Consider the following 18,874-nt stretch of genomic DNA (forward strand, 5'->3'; position numbering starts at 1 on the left):
AATAGATTTATTTATTTTGTATATTGCAAATAAAAGCAAATTTGAAACGTCTCTTGTGTCAAGACGAGATGAAATAGGAAATTGCTATGAAATCCTAGTTTTAGTTATCCAAGAACAACAAAATGTTTCCTTACCTTCTTCTTTTTACTGTTCTTTTTAGAAGTCTGGTTGGTGTTTCCCATCACCCTGCCCTCTTCTTCCTGTCTTCCCCCCTCCCTTCCCTCCTTGCTGGTCCTCACACTTCTCCAAAGTTTATCCTCCTCTTTTCCTCTTTCTCACCCTTCTCTGTTCAAACGTCACATGAAACTCCAAAATCCATACTAGATCCAGTGCATCCTAGGTGGCAACGCCTTTTATCGCCCAGGAAGGAGGAGGGCAAATGTTTCCACTTACACCTCTACTACAAAAAGCGACTCCTCTCAGTGCATGTGCTTCGGTCCCAGATCCTATTGGTCCAGTGGTGTGTATACGATGCCACATTCAGTCCTAAACTCCTATGGGTTGTTGGCGGCTGCCATGATGAGATTTGAAATGTTTACGGTGATATTATGGAATCGGGGCAGGGTGATGGAGATTGATGGGTTGGGGTGGGAGAGTTGGGTCATATCTGAGCTGAAACAACCCGCTGCGCCAGACTCTGGCTCTGATTGCATGACTCGACCATTTTCTCTCTCCCTTTCTATCCCTCTCTGTCTCTCTCTATCACACACAGACACGGGCATGCACTCTGTTTTTCCCTTTATCTGTAACCCCCTTTTGCTACAAGTGATCCCTTGAATTTGGACCAACTTAATCTAATCCATCCCACCCACCTACCCCTCTCTCTCAAACAAACATCGTGCTTATGGTTTCCAAATGACTAGTCTGGCAAAGCTTTGTGTGTGTGTGTATGTCTCTAAGTCAGAAAGAGAGAGAGATAGAGAGAGAGGGAGGGAGGGGGTGGTAGAATTATGGATGAAGAGTTGGCTGTCTGTTTAATCCCCAGCAGTTCAGATTAGAAGGAAAGAACTATGCTGACAGGCTACGAGAGCATGGGGCTGCAAGTAGAAGAAGTGGAGTGGAGAAGTGGAATATTTATTTTACACAACTAGTCACTGTGAGACAAAAAAAAAGGCGATTAAAAAAATTAAAACACATGCAGACACGCTGGGAAAGAGAAAAGTGAAAAGAGAGGCACATAACAGTGCATGCGAAAACATTTTAGAAAGTAAAATTGCAGGGGTGTATAATAAAACCAGTGAGTGTAACTGTATGATGTAAACTTCTGACTTAGTATAGACACTACCACAACAACTACTACTAGTGCTACTAAAAATAATTATAGCTTTATGAAATTGCTGATTATACTGATAATCATAACTGTGTTTCTCGCGAAGCTGTGGGAGCATTGATGTGGTGCAGATGCTCACCTGCAGCATCCTTCTCTGAAGTCTTCACCATCACCTGCCTTCTACTAGTTTGCACATTTTTGTGTATTACAAGCAAACTTTTAACTTTCACATCTGCTCATTGGTGTCTGTGATTTTGCTGCTTGTCTGTTTATATTCTTGACTTTGATCTCAACCCTGATTAAGTAGAAGTTATATAAATAAGGTTCTCTAAAGCCACCAGATGGCACCAAAGAAGGGGCCAGTGTTATTAATCTTGATGGAGTCTCGCTTCAGACTTGTGGCACAATTGAAAGGCTTTTTTTTTTTTTTTTGGTATGAGGAATATGTTTAAGAAACTATCTTGTTATATCTGTGCTTTTAAAGATGATTCTCTTCACCACAGCTTTTTAAATGTTTCCCTTACAATTGCCCACCATCTATTATGTTCTAAAACCATCAAGGCTTATTCCTTTCCCTCTAGAAATAAAAATACTGGTACTTGTTTTCTTAGGATCATTGTTTGATTATTTTGTCCAGTCCAATTCATCTACTGTTCTTTGTTGAAACCGAATCCCAGATGTGAAGCACTGTTGTTATATATACTGCATTTGTTATATACATGTGTATTGGGTGTAATATGTGTGCCAGAGATTTACGCAGTTTGATGAAGGCTCATCGCTTGCAGCCTTAATCCTCTGTGGTCAGTTCAGGAGAACCAACACATTTTTTGTGTCTATCTACTTTCCCATGTATCTGGTCATTAGACCACCCATTTTCTTCCATCTGTTTCCTGAGTTTAACCTAGTTATCTTTTTCTCAAAATCCCATGTTTTTGATGCTGGTAATCTCTTCTGGGTTCACAAATTACTCCACAGTTACTTGTTATAAAGCAGTTTGTAAAACATTTTAAGACATAGTTTCAGCAGTTTTTAATATGCCTATTATGTAAAATGTATTCCTAGGCAACACTCTGCATTGCCTCAGTATTGCCAGTAGAGTGCAGCAAAGCTAGGTCGTTGAAAATAGTGGGATTAACACACGCTTAACGGTAATACATATGCACTACCACTAGATGCCAGTATCATGCCTAACTATGGAGGACCCAATTCCATCATATTAGTAAAAGAAAAAAAAGCTACATTGTATCAAAAGAAGCAGTGGGATAGTGAGTATAGAGAGTGCTATAAAGAGCTAAAAAATAATCCAGTGAATGAAATCAAAAGTTAAATTAAAAGTCTCTTCATGCATGCTCTCACGAGCTACACCAGAGATTGAATTCCTCTTAGTGCAATACACCCAAAGTGCAACAGTACAATTCCTAATCAAGAACTATTGTCTCTGGTATAAAATATATTACTGAACCTCTACTGAAGTTTTTTCTAAAAGATATTGTAGCATCAACACCTCATTTCTTTAAAGAGACAAAGATGGACTAAATTGCTTGAAAAATCATACAAAATCAACACTGACACTGAGAGTCTTTATGCTTGCAGTCCAAATGAAACTGTTTTAATTTCAATCTTCAAATGTTTCCCAAAGTGATTCCTGTAGTCTACCTCCCAATAATTCTAAAGCATGGCAATCAGATGAAATCAAGATTTAATGAAATAACGTATCATCCCTCAATAATCAGCACTGCCTACAATAATGCTTTAAAATCTGAACTGCTTACACCTAAAATATCAACTGGAAAGAATAATTTTCTCCACTTAATTTAACCGCTGTCACAAGAAACTCAGAGACATTACCAATACTGACACATCTTAAAATCTGAGTGATGACTAAGTGGAATCACTGTGATTCTGAAGTGCTTGAACAATCAGAGATAATTGTAAACACACTTTTCAGCCTATCAAACCAAAACATACACGAAAGGAAACTTCAGATGTGGAAAATGCAGTGAGTGTAACAACACTTGTTAAGTAGAATATTCAAACAAGAGTTACAGAACTGGGCACATAGAGTCTGTTTTAGCCAAACACAACTATGAAGCCAATCATGGCTCTCCTGCTGCTCCTCCTGCTGTTCACTGGACTTGAACATGTAATTCTTTCTGCTATTTCTGCCAGGGAATTTTATCAAATAAATAGATGTTGGATCTCATCACTAAACACAATGACACCTGCTGGGCTGACTAATGATTTTTGCTCAGATCTTCTCTGAATAAGTATATATATGAAATGTAATAGTATAGAAAACTTTAACCCCGGCTGTATTCACTCTGCTCTTTTTTAAAATGTATGAATGTCGTCACATGAGATCAGAAACAATGTCAGATTACTGTAAATGTTACAACCTTCAGTGTTGTTTCATGCTCTGATGAAGCCCATAAGGCAGAAATGCTAGCTTGTTTGTTGGCATGCCAAAAAAAATTGGTGAAATTGAGATTTTCCTGCTATTTCTTTGAAGCTTTGTGCTTGTGCTGCCTCTTAGGTTGTCATGCACAGATTACTTTAGATGAACTAGACCAATGAGTTCAAGTGGTATTGAAAAGCACCCAGAATACAGAACAGAGGTTCTTTTGCTCTCCAAACAACAACAAAAAAGAAGCGCTTCCACCATGCCTTCATCAGCAGCTTGGTGTGAGCACAAAGCCTTTCAGCCACAAAACCCCAAACAAAGCAGCTGGGTGAGAATTCATGTGCCATCCCTCGACAACCGCAAGCATACCAGATGCCTGAAAGACAAGGATGGAAGACAGGCCAACTGAAAATCCAGTGCTGGGCTGTAAACAGCATGATGGACAGATTCCAAAACCCAGGATTTTGCATGCTATGCAAACAGCTTTAGGGTGGGTCAGGTCAAACATTTTGCCATTTGAGATGAGGGGTGTCTATGTGTATTTGCATGCCCACTTTTTGCACAATGACACACACACACACACACACACACACACACACACACACACACACACACACACACACACACACACACAAAAAGATCTCATAGTAAGGTCAGATGAGCAAAAAAGGGTGCTTTCCAATTTAAAATGTGCAGACACACAAGTTTATCACAAAACAAACAAACAAACAAACAAAAAGCTAAAGAAAAATTGCTAAAACGGTTTTGAAGTCTTTCTTATATAAATAAGCTGCAGCCTGAACAACATCGGTGTCATCAACCCATTCTAGCATTCTGCACTTCTTACAAGTTTCTCACTGAATTAAAGACTGGGAATATGTATAGTACACTAAGCATGTTTGATGTCCCATCTTTAATGGAAACATTAAGAGTTCCTTTCTTCATTGGGTTTTTTCTATTCATCTATTTCTATTTCTATTTCTATTTCTGTTTCTGTTTCTTTTCATACCTTTGACCTTCAATGTGCGATAATCTCTTGAGTTGTGGCTGAAGTTAAGCTAAATTGAGCTTAACCCTGTTGAACAGAGATAAGACTGAGCTGTAACACAAACATAGCTCACAGCAAACATATTAATGCGTGAAAATATATATCTGCGACAACACAACAATGGAGACAATTATTAAACTAGAAGAACTCACGCTCTGTTTTGAGTAGTAGCACTTCCCATTCTATACCATTATGCAATAAGGAATCCAAACCGTGTTCTCTAGGTATAAAATAATACTTATGAAGTCAACTTAACTAACTGCATCAATGTACTTTAATATAAGTGTGGCTGCAACAAATTGTGAGCCTTTTTGTCTCCATCTTATTTTATTGGTTTTACAAGCCACATTTTTACTTATAATTCACTCTAGACTTCCTGCTTACCACTAAAAGTCAGTCACAAACCCAGTAACTGACTATAAAACATACACTGCGCCTAACAGACACTAGCTTGGGAACATAGTGGAGAAAAAAAAGTAGAACGAGACACATGTGGCTCCATGGGCCTGACCTCTGACAGTGATTTATCATTTTAGCCAGATCAAGCTGTAGACGAATATGAATATGTCAGTTCTTTAGACCAGAATTTGGATCAGTTGTCACAGCAACTTGAGCATAAAGTTAAATCGTCTCTGAGTCTTGTCTGTTTAAACAAGATTAAATGACAGAAAAAAATGTTTGTGGGAGGAAGTGGTTGCGACTTGTGCACTGATAAAACAAAGAACAATTCAAGTGGAGAAACTAGTGCATGATCATCATGTTTCTTTAGAGTATACTCTCGTATTACTGACTAGTCAGTACATGACTGAATAGTCAGGATAGAATAATACTATCTAATATGTCTTATATTAGCAAAACACATGGGGAGGAAAAAGTGTGATAAGAATACAACTGAAACCACAGTGTGACCTGTGATATGACACAAATATCATAATTAACTCATTTTACCTGATGTATGCTGCCTGTGTCTTAGAGGGCAAATTCCACCTTTATCACCCTTAAAGTGGTGCAATAATAGTAGCGTTTTATTCTTATTTACTTTGAAAGGAGAGAGAATTTTAATGACATTTATGACCTAATAATTTCTTTGGTTGTTGTCAGAGGACCTGGGTTGTTGACCCAGTGTTTTCAGTTCTGGAGTCTTTGTCAGTTTCCATGCCTTTTACCTGTTTTATTGTGTTAATCATCTGTCTGTGTGCAGCATTTTTTTATTCTACTTCCTCTGTTTCATTAGTTAGATTTATCCCAGCTGTGTTCTCACCTGTTTCTGGCCATTATCATTATCCAGTCTAACCCCTCAGTTTCTCTCAGTTTCTTATCTTGTTGTTAAATAGTACAACTCCTCGAGTGTGTTCCCAGTTCAGTGTTCAGTTCATCTGTCTCTATAATAAATCCATGAGTCGTGCATTTGGGTCCTCTCTCCATTTTTTCACACACTAGTGAGACAGTTGTAGCAGATGGCTGACACTCCCTAAGCCTTGTTCTGCAGGAGGTTTGTTCCTGTTAAAAGGGAAGTTTTTCCTTCCAACTGTCACCAAGTGCTTGATTATAGGGGTCATCTGAGTACTGGGTTATTTTATGCATTTGGTACATTATTGTATTATTTACAATACAATACTTTACAGTATGAAGTCATTCTTAGGCAAGTGTTGTTGGGATCTGGCACTATATAAATAAAATGGAATTGAATTGAACTGGGAGCAAAAAAACAGTAACAGTAAAACAGAGAGATTGCTGCAGGTTGCTACAACTGAAAAGAACATACGTTGGCTGTTTTTTATTGCTACCCACTTTTGTTTTTTTGGTTTTTTGTCGTTCACTTTGATTTTCATGACATACTTTATACTGAGATGTCATGTAAGAGTTTTAACAGAACTTCGTTTCTTTCTTCCCCTTTCTTTTTGCTATTATTAACAGCTTCAGTACATGTCTCCACTAGCCTGTGATCAGAATTTTTATAACTGGCTCTGGCTTGCCTTTTGTGGCTTTGAAGAATTAAATATGCTGGCTCAATGTTACCAGGAATAACTAAATGATGATCACCACATGAGCTTGGCTCTTTTATGGAATGTACGGTGAATTGGCTTAGTGATGCGTAAGCATACATTCATCAAAATCTCATGCTTTCTGTTTAAAAGGTTGATAGACATGCTAATCAAACCTGAACTCAGTCCAAAATTGCAGCAGCACTGTGCTGACAGGAGGAATATAACATGCTGGTGTAGTCAGTAAAGGATTCCCATTTAACCTGACATCATTTTACAGGCTGCGACCACATATGGCTGTCTGGATTGTCCCACATTCTCTGCTCTCATTCTCGCCCACTTACCCACTCCCAAAAGGAGGATAATGCCTTTTGCACCTGTCCAGATATTATTTCTGCATTTTCATGTGACCTAAAAGTTAAATGTGGCTTTCCTGTTAAATGAAATCAAAGACTTCTCTTACAAACAAAAATAAGGGTCAGAAAGTCGCAGTAATGTCGGAATATGTGATTGTTTGATTGTTTTTGTTTTTTGAACAGTGAACAACTGTTGCTGCTTTGCCCCAGTGGAAATAGAACAACAGTTAACCCACTTATAAAGCAGTTTTCTAAAGCTGTGCTGGTTATTATACCAATGTCCTCGTTGCTTTGTTAAAAATGTTGACCAGTTCAGAAAACTGAGTGTGTGATTTTTAACATATATCAGAAATAAAGGTGTAGTTTTTACTGTTTTGTGATATTATGACGTAAAGCTGCAGCTTTACGTCATCTTTCAAATATAGCAAATGTGTTTGATCATTCAGAAGTGAGATAATACAATATTTTTCAAAGCCACTGAATACTAAGTTACTAATACTAATTACCAGAAACGTGTGGAGTGGTGTAAATTAGACCCTGTAAAACGGCTATTCACACATACTGGGTAAACAATGGGATACAGTGTTTCCTTGCTGTTCAGTTATGCCTTCATGCAAGTGAGGTGTGGAATCTTGTTTGCTAGAATATATTAGTTTAAAAAGAAGGCCAGCTAATCACTGGCATCTGCTAACATTTCAGTTAGAGGATAAATTTTAGGATTTATTGAAATAATTTTTTTTCTTTCTATGGTTTCATTTGGTGGATGTATGTGACATGTGCATGATATTTGGATTTTGCCTACATATGAAATGAGTTGTTGATTAACTTCTTTCAATTCCTCACTCAAATAAAGCTCTCAATATAATTATAATTATTTGCTGTTTTTCTGTAATTAAGTACATTCAAACTTTTAAACGCATTTATAAACAGAAGTAAATAAATAATCCCTGAATATGTGCACAATGTATCTCCTCAGTCAGTGTCTTTGTGATTCCTGGTTCTTAGGCTTGTTCCCTGGCCTTCCGTGTAAGTGTGTCGTGTCTCTAGTATAGGTTTTGTTCTGTCTATACGTTTAGTCATCTGTCTTCCCGGTCAGCTGTCTCCTTGGACTGCGTTTCCATGCCTGTCCTGGGTTTTCCTGTCTTATTTTGATAGTCCTTGTCCTATGTCAGCGTTTTCTGCTTTGCTTTCTCTGTCTGATTATCCTCCTGTTTCCCATTCCCTCATTACCTTCTGTGTGTATACATAGCGTGTTTCCCTTGGTCCCTAGTCGATCTGTCTGCCTCTTTATTTCAATAATAACATATACTTTATTGATCCGCATGGGGAAATTCTTCTCTGCATTTAACCCAGTGAAGCAGTGGGCAGCCATTGGGCGCCCGGGGAGCAGTGTGTAGGGACGGTACCTTGCTCAGGGGTACCTCAGGGTAGCTGTTCAGGGGAATCGAACCCCCGACCTTCCGATCCTGGGGCCACCACTCTACCTATTGAGGTATCCTTGCCCTTTTCCTTGCCTCGCTCCTTGCCTTAACTCTCCATCTTCAGGTCATTTGTTATTCTTAGCTTTTCCCAGTTTCGTTTTTTTGTTAGTTTCTCTGTACCTCCAGTCGTGTTACTGTTTCTTTGTATTTTTTCACCGCCAAAATAAAGGCTCTCCTTTTGTTATTATTTGCCCTTGCCACCGTGCCTGCATTTGGGTCCACATTGTATTTGCCAATCACTGTTGAGTTCTGCATTTTCTTGTCCACTTGAACAAGCCCAGCATCGCGAACACCCCCTGCATCCCCACATAGCTGGAACACATACGTGTAGCTCTCCTCATGCCATGACGTCTGCTTCGCCACACGTGACATTTTTAGCACTGATGTTGGACTAAACTACATCTGTCTGCTCAAAGTTTAGTTCCTTCCTTCTAGCTCTAATCTCGCTTTATGTTGCAATAGGTCTCTTCTTTCTTCCTTTATTACATTCAACTACCATTCACTCTCAAGCCTTTATCCCAGACCCAGACATCCAGTAATTCATTATTCAGTCAGTCTGTTGCTCAGTGTATGGATGACTCATCTGAATAATGAGAACTGGAGATGAAACTAAGAAAAAAAGGGGAAATATAAAAACATGTCAAAACACAGCCTAGTTTTCTTTTCAGATGGCTTTAAAGAACATTTAATGATTGTTAGTTTATGACTCTAATCCCAGGTGACCTTTTTGACCACTGATCAAAACTGTGTTGCAATTATATTAGTTATTAGCTATTTCTGCCATTCTCTTTTTCTAATTAAAATGCCACTCAACATCCCCAATAACTAATAAACCTAAAAGGTTTGCTATTTAATAAAGAAAGGCACAAAGCAGGATTATCATTTGTGCCTCAGAACTGTTATTTTGTTTAAATTTAAACACATTTGATTGCTTGAACTATCGTAAAGCAGTGTTTGCCTTTCATGTTAAAAGGGTACAGGGTACACAAGGGTACAGTTAGTCATCATCAGGGATTTATTTTTTAAGGTAAAAGAAATTCCTGTGATGCTTTTACATTTCTCCCATATACAACAAAAAAGCAAACCTGTTGTCAGGACACCTCTAAACAAGGTCAGCTCTAATCTTTCCATTATAATCCGTGGAGGTTTTTTGAAACCTTCCCAGGAAGTGTATTATTATTATTATTATTATTATTATTATTATTATTATTATTATTATTATTACTACTACTACTACTACTACTACTATTATTACTACTACTACTACTATTATTATTATTATTATTGTTATTATTAATAAGGATGGGAAAACTGGCTCCATATGCACTGGTTCCAGCTGTTTCTGCCAAATAGTTTTGGTGTCTAAAAGAAGCTACACAAGCAAAAGAAATATTTTATATATATGATTATGAGAATATAAATAACAAGTTTTCGTCTTTTCTTCAGTAACACCACAAACATAAACGGGAAGTGGATGAAACTGGAAGCCATGACTGACAAAAACTATTTGGAAGATTTGCTATTGCAACACATTAAAATACACCAAAAATATCTGGATCAAACCAGTGAGAACAGAAAAAAGTACATGGCAAGAAATTATACATAAAACTGAAGTCTTGGCTTATACACACAGAAATTTTTACTATGGGACAGACTACTAACTACGCTGACTACTTATTAAAGACTGCAAAACAAGTTCACAAGGCTGCCACTAACAAATACACACTTTTTAGGTACATTTTTATCTTTTTCATCTGTTTCACACTATGTCTGAATTAAAGCTTGCCCTGGCAGGTTTATTACCCTTCCAATCCTCAAGGAATTTGTGTTTCCTCCAAGTGTTCTGCTGATCTAAATTTAAATAATCCTTCTTTAATAATACAGGCTGGTTCTTACTAATGTGTCACCAGTCAAAATATACTCTGTTGCAAAAATGTTATGCGCACAATTTTCACTACTGCAAACAAACACCTCTCACTACTGCACAACAGATTTAAACGTAATCTAAATAGTTAAAGAGATATGGATATATAATGTTTTAACACTATATTTGTGAGCCATTATTCAAAAAGGGTGCTACTATATATGATTTATACATATAGCAATATGATATTGTAACATCCCATGCCTTATAAGGAAAGACACACCCTTTAAAAAAAAAAAAGAACCCTTAAAAATGACAGTCTAATTATATATCTTGGCTTTACATAGTTCCCAGTTCAGTCACCTACCTGTCCAAAGACAGAGTCAACAATAGGGCGTAGCTTCCTCTTGTCACCTTCTTCCAGCCAGATGTCATCTGGGTCTCCCACTGGGGAGGACAGACTCAAAGTCTTGGCCTTGGGCTTTGGTGGTCTCTTGATGCTAGCTGAACTCCATCTCCTGAATGATTCAATTTTCTTCTTGATTGAACCCTGGAGAAGAGAGCACAAACAAATCATAAGCGTTCAATACACAGTTTATGATGTACCAACTCAGAAAAGTTGGCTCTCACAAAATTAATAAAAATGTAGTTGTTGATCATTGATGGTTTAGTTTCTGACAAATATAAGCGTCTTCTGTGATAATGTTGTGTTTAAGTGCATAAAACTCCATTTGGTTTGTAACATTATGAGCTTTAAGCATTGTGGCATTAACTTAAAAAATAAATTAGTACCAGCCAGACCTCAGAAGTTAAACCATGTGGGATGTTTAAGAGCATCATTGACAGGAGTTTGCATATTTTTGCATCTACATGCACTGACCTTCTTCATTAACTTCCCCTCTGGCAACTCCACAGATGATGAATTTTTCACATCAGTCATTTTTACAGTCCTGCTTCAAAGAGACGTCCTCTTTCTCTCTGTGTCACGCTCCTCCTCTTTATCTGTCCCCAGAGCATCTGACACCGGTTGATAATCTGAGGCATATCTCCTACAGCTATCGCTCCTCCTTCTCTCATCCCTCAGTTTTACTCTCTCTATCTTTCACTCCTCCTGTACAGTATCTACATCCCTCACTCACTTTTCAATCTGTGTGTTTCTACTATCCTTTGCTCGTAGTTGTTCCCCTGTAAATACTTCTGTGTCACACATGTGCTAAATTCTCCAGAAAAACCCATCAAGGCACAAATTATTATAAGCAGAAGTCTTCCCAAAATGTTAATAAATATATTTTTAAATGTCTCTTTCCAGTTTATGTAGAAACTGACCAATTAACAAGCAGATATCAAAATATTGAGATGTTTATAAGTGTGTCAATGACAGTGGTTAACATAGATCTTTTTTGAGCCTGACACCATTTCCTGTCCGTGTTTGTGACATCTCCAGTAATCCCGTATTTATTTCCTCACTCTCACTCTGATCTCGTCTCTTCCGATGTTGATGTAGGCTTGTCCTCAATCCTCTGAACCTAATACTGCTTCCCATTGTTTACTATATTCCCAATATAGAAATGTATCTCGCAAAACAGTGTACAGAATGATAGTAAGAAGTCTCTTAAAGTTTTGGCTCTGAGACCAAAATGTGAAGACGCAGACATAGATCTAGAGGGAAGGACTCCCTTAGAACTGAACCATTCCTAAAATAGATGGGGCAGGAATGGTTTCAGGGAAAGAAAATGACATGATCCCACAAGAGAATCCAAAAGGATTTCAAAGAAAAACAGAGAAGGGATCAACAGAAAAAGACCCAATATGTAGACACAAAAAATGCTGATTAAAAAAGAAGAAGAAGGTTGTTTTCTTTCATATCCTGCAACCTATCTATCTCTCTGTACAGTATAGATTTACAGTAGGGGGATCTATCTATCTATCTATCTATCTATCTATCTATCTATCTATCTATCTATCTATCTATCTATCTATCTATCTATCTATCTATCTATCTATCTTATTTTAAAAAGGTTAAGACGTTTATCAGATTAATGCTAAAGCTGTAATACATCTCTGTAAACAATGTTTCCATGTTTCACTTACTGGGTGTGTAAAAAAGAAAATTACTAGCTTTGTTGGGGCAGGAATGGTAATAGTAAATGATTTAGAAACTGCAATTAAGTCAGTTTTCCCATAAGAGAAGCCAAAAATATGACAAAGTCAAGTCAAGTCAACTTTATTTGTCAATTCTGCCACATGTACAGGACATACAGAGAATAGAAATTTCGTTACTCTCAAACCCTAGATTAAAAAATGCAAATAAAATAAGCGGGGTGGGAAAGTATAAAAGGAGAAAAATCCAACTGGTACGGTTAGAAGAAATTAAGATGAAGCACAGTTACTGTAAGGATCTATGAAGAACACTCTACTTCCGTCTCCTTCCAAGCCAAACTACTATCAACATGTTTCATTCTGCATAATTACAGTTATTTATCATTTAAACAATTATCCATCCATCCATTCGCTCCCGCTTATCCTTTTCAGGGTCGCGGGGGGCGCTGGAGCCTATCCCAGCTGTCATAGGGTGAGAGGCAGGGTACACCCTGGACAGGTCGCCAGCCTGTCGCAGGGCAAACACACAGGGATAGACAACCATTCGCACATTCACACCTAGTGACAATTTGGATTATCCAATTAACCTATCCCCACAAGCTGCATGTCTGTGGACGGTGGGAGGAAGCCGGAGTACCCAGAGGGAACCCACGCAAACATGGGGAGAACATGCAAACTCCACACAGAAAGACCCCGGCCTGATGTTGGAATTGAACTCAGGACCTTCTTGCTGTGCGGCAACAGTGCTAACCACCGTGCCACCGTGCTGCCATTTAAACCATTATGTGGTTTAAATTATAAAGTTGTTTTCACAGAAGACATTTTTAGAAACATTTGGAAAATGTTCATTGAGGCTGAATTCCATTCATCTGTTTCAATATTTGGTGTTGTACTAGGTTTCTGAAATGGAACAAGGACGAAACATTTGCAAAACACATATTAACAATGATGGACACAATGGGAGAGAACTTACACTGAAATTAGTAAAATGAAGTTATGTTAGTTGTGTGGCACATGCTCCATTTGGCTGAAAGTTTTTGGTACTGTAACAACCCTTTTGGGTTATAGCACCACTAGGGGGGGTTGCCCAACTATTGTAGTAGCTATGGGGGTCTCCTAGTGGGTGTGTGTTGTTAGCGGCAGCCATTCCATGCTGCTCATGTTCCATTCTCCAAGAAAACACCTTACTGTTGTGACAAGCTGGCGCTGGCGATACCAATCCCCGCGCATGTAGGCTCGGACGAGTACAGCCGAGGAGACCTGGCTTATAAAGTGTAATGTTGCTGACGGCGAATAAAGGTCTGTTATTGGATTTAACCGACTGGCTTTGAGTTATCCGGCTAACCTCCACACCACATGCCCGCTGGACCTGCTAGCCGCTCCTTACTCGCCAGACAGCTGTTACAGTACTATCAAAATAACTGCACATGGATTAAACAGACTAAATGTAATATTTTATAAAAATATCTGTGACCATAATGCTGTTAGACATATACCAAAGCATGTGGCCCTTTTGCTCATATTAATCAAATTGGAATTGGGCCTCACACATGTAGAAAAAGTGAAACAAAAATTAGTTTCATGTTGCTACTTGTCTGCATATCTTTTTTGGGGCATTTTCAATTAAGGTTGTGATTTACCGTGTAGCCTAACTCCTCTTGTCTCTGTGCCTGGGAGAATTGCAAACTGATAACTTAACTGTTGAGTCAGTCTGCCCCAGGGCAGCTGTGGCTACAACTGTAGCTTGCCTTCACCAGTGTATGAATGTGAGAGTGAATGAATAGTGGTATTGTAAAGCGGTCCCAAAAAAGCGCTATATAAATGCAATCCATTATTATTATTATGAGTCATGTGCACGCTTAAATTCTATGGCGTTATTTTTGTGCCACTATTCTGAGTGCACGTAAAAAAAATCTGCAGGTGCAAGTGTTGCATTTTGAGGAGAAATTTATTTTGAGCGAAGAAAAGCTAAATTTGAGTGAACAAAATTAATTGCTGCGTGCAAAAAATGTATTTCAGTGTTTGCTATTATCCATACACACACACAATAGCAGCCCCTCTCGCTCAGTTTTTACATTTGCGCTTGCTTGCAATGTGTTGCTTGCGCTCTCAACATTTCTGCCCGTGCGCATTCAACTCTTTCTGTACACCGTTATATTTGTGCCACAAAACCAGCCAATCCCAGACTTGGATGCAAAAAAATCTGATTGGCTTTTTTGGTCTTCAATCAGCTCAGATTGAAGACCAAAACAGTGTACAATGTACAATCAGCTTCATCATTTGATCATCAGATCAAATGATGAAATGCAATATCCCAGAATCCATTTCCAGCCTTCTAAACAAATTAGATTTTAACTTTTCCCCGGTTTGCGCTTGTGACACACCACCATCTGTAATGATAACTGTATTTTCTTTGCTCCTTTATTATTGTAACCCTGCAAATGTAGCTCATCTGTGAAGCACTTTGATGTACCTGGGTCTTTTAAATTTTAAGCAGTGGTATTGTTAAAATATCTATAAAATAGAAAGTCCTGAGCACTGGGGAACAAAGAAATAAGTTATTTGTGACTTTGATGTGTACTTTCTGAATAATTCTGAATGCACTGCAAATTATGTCTTCATGTAATTCCTTCCTTGTGTTTTTGTTTAGTGGCATTTACTGTTTCACTGCTGAATTCTCATGCTAAACATGAGAGTTTGCAATAATGAAGTTGTCATAAATATGAGTTATCCCTGTAAGCCATAAGCTCAGGCTCCACGCCACTCTAAATTACTACTTTTGCTGACTTCCTTTGGTTTGACTCATGAACAACTAAACCATTGTGCAACATTTTGAATTCCTTTTCTGGTCACACATGGATTCCTGTGTAATCTGCCAAAATTGACATGAAGGACGGGGAGTTTTCAAAATATTTGAAGTCAGGTTTTCGATTAGTTACATAATTCACTTGGGATAGTGGAAAAAAATGTTATTTCTTCCTATGAGAGGATCTCCTGCCTATCGACATCTTTTCTTAAGAATCCATTTATTTCAGGAAACAGTTTTAAGCAAGCCACAGCAACTGTACTGCCAAAGGCACAACTGAATTGATGCATGATACAAATCTGTTTTCTTAGTTGATATATTTGTGAGACTTTCATCTTCATTGCTAGAGATTCCCAATTACATTTCTTTTTTCCAATCTAGTTTTAGTCATTTTCTTAGTTTTGGCCAAATTGACCTGCACTGTTAATCTGCTGCACTAATCCACTGTTGTAATGGGAAAGGGACAGTTAAAAAGACGCTTGAACTGCTGAACTCTTTTAAAGGTCCTTCATTTCTGCCTTCACTGCTCAACCATGCATCACAGAGGCTTAAAGGGGGTGCTGCTAAAACAGCTCGATTTAGAGAAAGAATGAATCGAGAAGCTGTATAAACTGTGAATCATGCACATTGATTCCAGCAGAATACAAGAAAAAAACAGAATGGAGCCAGAATGCATCAGCTTTAAAGCTGAAAGAGCCTTTCTGGAGGTTAACATTAAACATTAACTAGATGTACTAGATTTTAAAGCTGGAGCTGATAATACGGTTGGTAAGTACATAATGTATTTACTCAACCTTGGAAATCCAAAAGTTGCAAAGCAGTATTTGGAAATACTAATACTATTAGTTTACAGTGACATGATTGTGTTATCGATCCAGTTCAGCAGTAATGAACCAGTTATCAACTTTTAACAGTTTCACCTATGTTTGACCTTAATTCTGCCTAAAGACAAAGAGGAAATGAAGAAAGAAGATTACAAAATGTACTTCATTTAAAATAAAATTCAAAGTAAATGAAATTCAGTTACAACTATATGTAATGTAATACAGGAAATTGTGTCTTTCAAGCATTGACAAACACACACATGCCTGATCTTGCACTGAGACATATTGCGCAGTGGCAAGTAAAAAAGAGAAGGAGGAGTGCAAACTTTTAGAAGTGTCCTTGACCACAGTCGAAGTCTGACACAAACAAACAGCCTTTGTGTCAGGAGTTTCTTCGTAACCATACAAAAACCCTAGATGACTCATTCTTCTATGCAGGGGTAAGTAAAATACTTCCACTTCTCCAGTTTATGTGATCTTTTATTATAATTTTAGTTTAGTTTATGTATTTATATAGCACATTTAATTACAACAGGAGCGTTGACCAAAGTGCTGTACAAGAATACAACATACCTAATAAAATAACTTAGAGTATTTTTGGAATGTATAATACAGTACAATAAATCAGTAAGCAGTAGCGGTTTTAGATACGGGCGACACGGGCGGTTGCCCGGGGCGGCATCGTGGTGGGGGGCGACATCACGGGCATCGGCGTCACTCAGCGCATATTGGGAATGACATACGCACCGATCGGTTTTCTATCGCCCATTTGCTGGGAGTAAGGGCGCCCTTCGTTTGCGAGGTGCGCCTGCTGCTTGCAGCGCAGGGAGGGGGGAGGAGGTGGGGAATTCTCTGACCGGCTGGAGCAGCATCTAATAACCAACTCGCAAAATAAAACAAAATAAAAACAAACCAACAAACACGAAAACAGCGGACATTATGATACAGACTTATAATTTGCACTGATGTTTTTTCGAAATTCTATACTCGAAAAGTGAGCGCAAGAGCCCTCGGTGCGCCTGCTCGCTGCTGAAGTCAAAGTAAACTTTATTGTCATCTCCGCTACATACAGTACAGTATATAGAGAGACGAGACGACGAGGCTCCAGTTAAAGCAGTGCAAGTAAACAAACAATAAATATAAGAAGAGTAAGAAAATAAATATACACTTTAGGACTAGGGGTAAAGGGATCAATAACAATTTAAAATTTAAAATTTACAGTTTGATGATTTAAAGTCTCACACACAACCCGTCGAAAGGGGAGGGGGGCCGGCTGCTTCCAAATAGAGCACATTTCATTCATAATGTTGTAAATCCAAGTCCATTATGTATTCATGATTTAAATCCTGGGTTGTGTGAAATCTCAGAAATGCACCCTACACAAAGTGAATCTGTGAACTAAGGTGTGGATCTGTTAGGTTATGTTGTGGTGATCCTCGGGTTGAGGGATGGGTGTTCATACTGGAGTGCAAAATTAAAAACAATGGAAGATGGACAAGAAAAGTTCAAAGCCATCAGGTGCTCAGTTTAGAAAAAAGAGAAAAGAAGAGGAGGAGAAACGAGCAAAAGATGCAGGTAAGCAGATGTGTCATTGGATAATGGCAGGTCATCCTGAAACAATCAGAATCAGAATACTTTATTAATCCCTAAGGAAATTATGTGGGTTATGTGGGTTGGTCCAAGAAGAAATGGTAAAAATAGTAACAGTAACAGACTAAACTCCAAACAATACATTATGTTACAGATTTTAATATTTAGTCATTGTCAATTGTTGATTTGTCCTGTTCTCATTGTATGACAAATTATGATGGCTGTTTGGTAGCCGTTTGCATACATACTCTCTCTCTCTTCATATGTGTGTGTGTGTGTGTGAACACTCCAGAGGGAGTGTTTGCCCGGGGCGCCAAACAGGCTAGGACCGGCACTGTCAGTAAGCATGTATAAATCATAATGTCACCTGTTCTTTTGCATTGTGTTATCTTGTTTGTAAATATTAACGTTCTTGGGATTTGAGAGTATTTAGTTGGTTTGTATCTTATACCAAATTTACTTTTTCTGTCAACAACTGTGTAACATTTAAAGGAAAAATGCTCTTAACAGTTTGATTTGAGGTTCTTGGTAGCAGCTAGACACTCCTCACATTGTAACGGCCAAAAAAGCCATATAAATTGGAAATTTCTACACTAATGCTTAGAAATACTTTGAAGAACACTTTGTTATACATCCAATCTGCTTTGAGTTACTGAGGGGCAATGCTTTATCTCACCAATCTGTCTGGGCTGCAGAGGACCACTAGCTCCACTCTGAGCTCTTCCCCTTATCCCCAAGGCTGAGGCACTGTTGTATAGACATATGTATAGACAGTTTGTACCTTTATCACCCAATGTGCACATAGGCATACACTTAAGTACATGATGGTCATGGGAAATTCACTGTGATAAACCTCAGCTTTGCTTAATTCTCTAGGCAGCATCTGTCAGCTCCAGCAGTGCATTACATACTTTAAAGCAATACTTAACCTCACCATACTCTTTTTCATCCTTTTCTTTTTTTTTAGATTTTATATAATCTCTCCGACGATATCATTTGCAGCATATTATGCTGCGAGTGTTCTCACTGTTGGCCTGCTGTTTCATTGTCTCTTGTTGACTGTCAGTACCCTTTAATCTTTATTACTTCTATATCTTTCATCTTTAGATTCACATCTCTCGGTTTTGATAAATACTGAGAATTATTGAG

General features: G+C 38.2%; 2 protein-coding genes across 4 annotated transcripts in view; one reads left to right on the top strand and one right to left on the bottom strand.

Moving 5' to 3' along the window:
• Positions 1 to 11,401, bottom strand: part of cabp2a (calcium binding protein 2a) — a 23,128-nt gene extending 11,727 nt beyond the window's left edge. The window contains exons 1-2 of one of the 2 annotated variants that reach the window (XM_084930386.1): positions 11,286 to 11,401; positions 10,773 to 10,955 (exon numbers count right to left, since the gene is read on the bottom strand). In XM_084930386.1, the coding sequence (XP_084786512.1) occupies positions 10,773 to 10,955; positions 11,286 to 11,345 (243 nt within the window). In that variant the 5' untranslated portion in view covers positions 11,346 to 11,401. Of the gene's footprint in view, positions 1 to 134; positions 7,744 to 10,772; positions 10,956 to 11,285 lie in introns of those variants that run through there. The other variant, XM_084930385.1, reaches the window with a different exon arrangement.
• A 5,049-nt stretch (positions 11,402 to 16,450) lies between these two features.
• The window catches only part of vwa11 (von Willebrand factor A domain containing 11), a 31,704-nt gene continuing 29,280 nt past the window's right edge, over positions 16,451 to 18,874 (top strand). Inside the window, exon 1 of one of the 2 annotated variants that reach the window (XM_084930381.1) lies at positions 16,451 to 16,575. In XM_084930381.1, coding sequence (XP_084786507.1) covers positions 16,553 to 16,575 — 23 coding nt within the window. In that variant the 5' untranslated portion in view covers positions 16,451 to 16,552. The remainder of the gene's footprint in view (positions 16,576 to 18,874) is intronic. The other variant, XM_084930382.1, reaches the window with a different exon arrangement.

This window comes from Perissodus microlepis, chromosome 6, assembly GCF_051167445.1.
Source record: "Perissodus microlepis isolate ML-2025 ecotype Zambia chromosome 6, ASM5116744v1, whole genome shotgun sequence".
Lineage (NCBI taxonomy): Eukaryota > Metazoa > Chordata > Actinopteri > Cichliformes > Cichlidae > Perissodus > Perissodus microlepis.